Source organism: Electrona antarctica, assembly GCF_951216825.1.
Source record: "Electrona antarctica genome assembly, chromosome: 5".
Lineage (NCBI taxonomy): Eukaryota > Metazoa > Chordata > Actinopteri > Myctophiformes > Myctophidae > Electrona > Electrona antarctica.
Window position 1 is genome coordinate 7,078,803 of NC_136810.1, and position 6,013 is coordinate 7,084,815.

General features: G+C 42.7%; 1 protein-coding gene across 2 annotated transcripts; it reads left to right on the top strand.

Annotated features, from left to right (window-relative positions):
- Positions 1 to 1,409: 1,409 nt before the first annotated feature.
- Positions 1,410 to 5,917, top strand: LOC306922856 (uncharacterized protein). Of its 2 annotated transcripts, XM_079500726.1 has the most exons (5): positions 1,410 to 1,566; positions 2,661 to 2,747; positions 3,940 to 4,292; positions 4,368 to 4,999; positions 5,736 to 5,917. In XM_079500726.1, exons 1-5 carry the CDS (start codon positions 1,521 to 1,523, stop codon positions 5,770 to 5,772), a joined length of 1,155 nt encoding a protein of 384 aa, XP_079356852.1. In that variant the 5' UTR covers positions 1,410 to 1,520; the 3' UTR covers positions 5,773 to 5,917. The 2 variants fall into 2 exon arrangements, with proteins under 2 accessions (XP_079356852.1, XP_079356851.1); XM_079500725.1 differs by having other exon boundaries at positions 3,940 to 4,999.
- The last annotated feature ends 96 nt before the right edge of the window (positions 5,918 to 6,013 follow it).

Here is a 6,013-nt window from a genome sequence, read left to right on the forward strand (position 1 = left end):
ACACACACACACACACACACACACACACACACACACACACACACATATTAGTGATACATATACAAATAAGCAGATGACAGTTTCACAATGAAAAATTACTGGATAAAGAAGACCTTTGTTACCATTTACACAGCATAGTGCACTGCACTGGAATTCTTACACAATTCGTCAGTCATAGGGTGCAGGACACACGACACAAACACCACAACAAATAGATAGGCCACACATTGTTCATACAATCTACTACACTATGCACAAGTGAGTTGATATCAACAGGAATAATATGAATAAACACATGCACACACGCACACAGTCACACACACGCACGCACGCACGCACGCACTCACACACACACACACAGTAATAGCACAGTATGTATTGTATATATGTGTATGTATAGTTGCGAGAACTTGCGACCAAAGGTCGCAGTTAACTATGGAATCGTGCATTTCCCGTCAGTGTGTGTGTTGTTTGGTCGGGGTGGGAGAGCATGTGACATCACGTGACATCATCAGGGATGGAGATCCCTGATGTCATCAATATGAAGCCCATATATGGAGATCCCTGATGTCATCAATATTGGCCAGCAACTCTACATCTGACCTCAAACCTCAAGCCCTTAGATCTCCATATATGGAGCTGACCTGTTCTGACATTCCATCCTTCCCCATCCATCCTTCCTCTTCGAAGTCTCCCTTTTGACTGATATGATACCTGTCCATTTAAACTCTAGACGGGCCTGCCCCAAAGTTATTAGTGCAGCCATGCCCGGCAGCCGGCAAAAAGTAGAGTTCTTAACAGGCCCGAAAATTAAGATCTTACCCCCCATGCCAAAGCGCCAGCGCTCGCCCAGCAGTCTGCTGTCACCCAGGTGGATGTTGATCTGACCCCCCATTCCAAAGTATGTATTTAAAATGCTTTTTTGTTTTTTGTTTTAATCATGAACATAAATATTAGCCTATTTCCCCCACTCAAATTATTAGAATAGTACAGTAATATAACACACTAATACGATTTATAATGCAGAACAGTCAACCTTTTGAAAAGTATTTTCATTGATGCACTAAATACTTGGCCTGGGCTCCTTACAAAGTTACATGATACATTTCTGCCTCTTTTCAGATTAAACCCAATTTGGCATTTTATTTGGAAATCAAATTCCCATAGAGGAATCCAGAGTCAACTCTCTAAATTGTACTTAGAGCACTTCATGCTGATGTGATTTCATGGTACCTCATACACTTGTGTGATGCTGCAGCTGAATGGTCCTCTCCTGACTTGAAGCCTATACAGCAGCAGGTGGCGGCAATGCACTTGAACGTGTTTTGTCCATAGGGGGTTTTGTCTCTGGTTTTGTCGAAGGATATGACGTAACTCACATGCTCCTCCTCTTTTAAATCGAGGCGCGGGAGTGCTGCTGAATATTTTTTTTCACTTCTTCTCTTCAGCGGTGCGAGCAGCTCCGATTCAGATCAACACGTCTCTGTTTGTAAAAAAAAGTTAAGTCAACTTTGATCAAAATGGTGAGAACTAAAGCAGACAGCGTCCCTGCGACATACAGAAAAGGTAACATTTGAACAAACGTGAATTATTCGTTGTTTACGTTGTCAACGACATGCATGTTAATGTGGTTATTGTTCCTGTAGTGCAGAAAGGTGAAGTGTTTAGTTAGGGAAATGTTATGTATATTGTAACGATTTAACAAACCATACAGAACTAAAGGTCAGTTAGAACACGGACATAATAAAAAGCATAATACGATTATACGATTACTTTTGTACGTTGTCTTGTAATCCTGTTGGTTTGTTGTTTGTTGTCACTTGTCAAACATGGTTTGTCGCTCCCGCCAACAGAGTTTGTAGTTGGGCTTGCTGTAGTGGAGTCATTCAGCAGCATTGATATCGTGTTTATGTTTACAACTAAAACTACGGTAATGTCTCCACGGCTACCATATGATCAAAAAAATATGTTTGATTTCTATTAGGCTACATACATTATAAGTATTGGCGTTATTCTTCATGGTAAACTGCGCGCCAGTTTTGGGCGCCACCCATAAAGTAGACAAGATAGCAGCCCTTGTTCTATTTCAGAAACATTGAACACGGTGTCAACAATCGGTGACAATCGCAACTTTACAAAAAATGATAGATATTTGTAATCATTGACATGATTGCAGATTTTGTGTGCTCTATTGGGATATTATTTGCTCATACTGTCACTGTGCGACAGCAGGCAAAGGACTATATACTCATGTCTATCTGCTGACAGATGTTAATGTGTTGTAGTGTATGTTTAAAATTATGCGATTACAAGTTGTATGATTATTTCAAGGGGCAATGCAGTTCACCAATTCATATATATGATAGTCTAATTAGTCCTGATCCAAGGGCCTAGGCTACTGTAGTGTAACATACTACTAGTAACCGTGTGTAATTGTATAGAGGATGTGTACAAATTGAGTGAATAGACATTTTTGATTTCTACTATACAGCAACACCCAACTACAAACTGCTATATTAATCTGATTTAACCAAAAGTTAATCAGTAAAATTTTAAGTTAACCCATCAGCTTGCGTAATGTGGTTCCAGTATTCTAAATGTGGAAATACTAAATATGCAAGGGATCTCCCATTCATTTGTTTTTGTTTGACTTTTTACAGCTGTGGCTGCACAAGCCCCCCGTAAATCTTTTGGGGCATCCAGTTCAGCAAACGCTGCCGGCAGGAGCAACGAGTGTGGAACCCCAGGTGAGACATTTATTGTTCATAACATTTGTCTTATCACTGGGTTTGTAATGTGACCCTTGCTGTATTTTTTATGTATTATATCCTTGAATTGCCACAGGGGGTTATTTTGCACAAAATTATCAGCAAGTGCAATTTATGCACTTCACAGACCAAAAGGAATAAATTAAAACAATGCAAAGAAGTTAAGAAACAACCATTTCACCAGTGTTAAATGGGCGTCTTAATTTTCCTTCAGTCAATCTCCGACAGGAAACATCTTAAATGTTTTTTTTGTCAGGTGAAACCTGACTAATGAAAGCTCATGAAATGTAGACGACATCGTCACCACCCAGCCTCGGCCCCAGCCTTACTCCTCTGCGAAGAGAAAAGCCTGGTCACAACCTAAGGCAGAGAGAAAAGCCTGGTCACAACCTAAGGCAGAGAGAAAAACCTGGTCACAACCTAAGGCAGAGACTCTATCAGCGGAAATGTCGGTCCGGAACATCCGTCGGATGCATTTCCCCCGGATACGATATATTTCCGACCAATCACAACACTTGTTTCATTCACAGAGAATGTAAACTGATTTGTAAAGCATCAACGTAATTTCCTTGAGCGGTACTTCCGCCAAAATCCTGCAACTTCCGCCCCCAAAAAATTATAGAATCTCTAGTCTTGCCCAGCGTGGTCACCACCAGTTACCATCTAGTCATACTGATGGCCTAGCCTGATTTGCGGCCACACACGCTGCCTACGCCAATGGGAGTGTAATATGATTGCCTGCCTCCTAAACTATGCCACACGCACCGCGTAATGGCTGATTTCCGCACCGCAGCGAGCGTTGTTTTCAATAAAAAAGGTGTTTTGATCCACTCTGTCTCGGAATCTGGCATTTTCCTCCATTTGTAAATGCGCAACAGAACAGTGGCCGTGCCCCTAGCGGCCACTGTTATGTTGCGCATTTACAATGGAGTGAAATCCAAGATGGATGCCAGATTCCGAGACGGAGTGGATCAAAACACCTTTTTTATTGAAAACAACGCACCGTAGACTTTCAAACGCAGGACATAGGCCAAGCATGCCGAAAATATATGAGCTACAGACTATAATGCAAAATTGCCCCTGGAGATTCATTCCCACTGAAAAGTGGACAGTGGTACAGTTCAGAGATATATTGTTTGACATGATTTCATATTTTTTGTTTGTTTTACAGGCAAAAACAACAAGTATGCGGGTGGTAACCCGGTGTGTCCACGCCCCACGCCCAATTGGCAGAAGGGGATCGGTTCTTTCTTCGGTGGACCTGAACGGATACCAGAGAAGGAAAACCAGCCCATCGTGGAGGATGATGAGGAAGCAGGAGGCAGCGGCGTCCCAAAAAAGGCAGCCTCAAAGAGGAAAAACAAGATCATCGTGGAGGATGATGAGGAAGCAGGGGGCAGCAGCGGTGTCTCAAAGAAGTCTGCCTCAAAGAAGAAGAAAAACCAGACCATTGTGGAGGATGATGAGGAAGCAGGAGGTAGCGGTGTCTCAAAGAAAAAGAAGGATAAGAAAAAGCAGCCCATAGTTGATGATGAGGAAGCAGGAGGCAGCGGTGTCTCAAAGAAGAAGAATAAGAAAAAGCAGGCCATCGTGGAGGAGGAGGATGATGAGGAAGCAGGAGGCAGCGGTGTCTCAAAGAAGAAGAAAAAGCAGCCCATAGTGGAGGATGATGATGAGGAAGAAGGAGGCAGCAGTGTCTCAAAGAAGAAGAAAAAGCAGGCCATCGTGGAGGATGATGATGATGAGGAAGAAGGAGGCAGTGGTGTCTCAAAGAAGAAGAAAAAGCAGCCCATAGTGGAGGATGATGATGAGGAAGAAGGAGGGAGCGGTGTCTCAAAGAAGAAGAAAAAGCAGGCCATCGTGGAGGATGAGGAAGAAGGAGGCAGCGGTGTCTCAAAGAAGAAGAAAAAGCAGGCCATCGTGGAGGATGATGATGAGGAAGAAGGAGGCAGCGGTGTCTCAAAGAAGAAGAAAAAGCAGGCCATCGTGGAGGATGATGATGAGGAAGAAGGAGGGAGCGGTGTCTCAAAGAAGAAGAAAAAACAGCCCATCGTGGAGGATGATGATGATGAGGAAGAAAGAGGCACCGGTGTCTCAAAGAAGAAGAAGAAACGGCCCATCGTGGAGGATGATGATGATGAGGAAGAAAGAGGCAGCGGCGTCTCAAAGGAGGAGGAGAAAGACGAGCCCATGGAGCAGGATGACGAGGAAGCAGGTGTCTCCAAGAAGAGGTATGTAGGCTGATTTGTCCAAATTAGAGCCAGACACATCTGTCATAATTGGACTTTTTTTTACTACTACATTGGTATCTGCAATTATGCAGCCAATGTTTTTTTTCTCACTTTGAACTTGGCATCCCGATCTTGTTTTCAGAAATGGCCTCATATGCAAGCTCACAACAATGTGCCGTAAAACATGAATGCAGCTTATGTGGTTGTTTTTTATCTTAAAAGTTGATTTGTGAAAATACAAAAAGAGGTCCAAGGCACTCTTCTACAGTCAAGTAAAAAAGCCTTTATTGAAGCAGCATCTCTGCAAAGAGCATTAAAAAAAGACCGACCTATGCCTTTTAGCTGTAAAGCCTTCATCAGGGTCCCATAGTCCCACAATTATGGGACCCTGACAAAGTGTAGGTCTGTCTTTTTTACTTGACTGTAGCAGAGTGCCTTGGACCTCTTTTTGTATTTCCATTATCAAACCCTCGCCAATGAGCACCTGTTCAGTTTGTACAACCCAAAGCCATTGAAGGAGAGTTGCGCAATTGAGGGGGCAGAAAATGGCACCGGTCACGTGGTTCATGTGACTCGAAATGGTGACAAATGACGTAAACTGCCAGTTCAGGGCTTTGTAATGCGTGTGTGTGTGTATGTGTAGACTATTGACTGCAGCTATCAACCTACTGCAGGAGGAAATGATCATGATACAACACATTTAACATGTTCCTCTCCTGTCTCCATTCTCTCTCAGGTCCAGACCTCTGTCCGATGAAGATGAAGATGAGTGAACGTGTCTGCCTTTCTGCTTTTTAATATGTTGAAGCCAGTTGTTGACCGTTCTATAAGTGTCTTTTTCTTGACTGTACATCTGTATATAAATTACTGCTCTATTCATTTTGTATAGAAGTTCAATAAAAGTTTTATGTCTTGGTACTGTAGTGTTGTTTTTTGGGTCAAGCTGACGGAACAGAAGAACGGGTTAAAGCAAGCTAAATATGACTACCGTAAGCCAATTTGAAACGTGTTAAA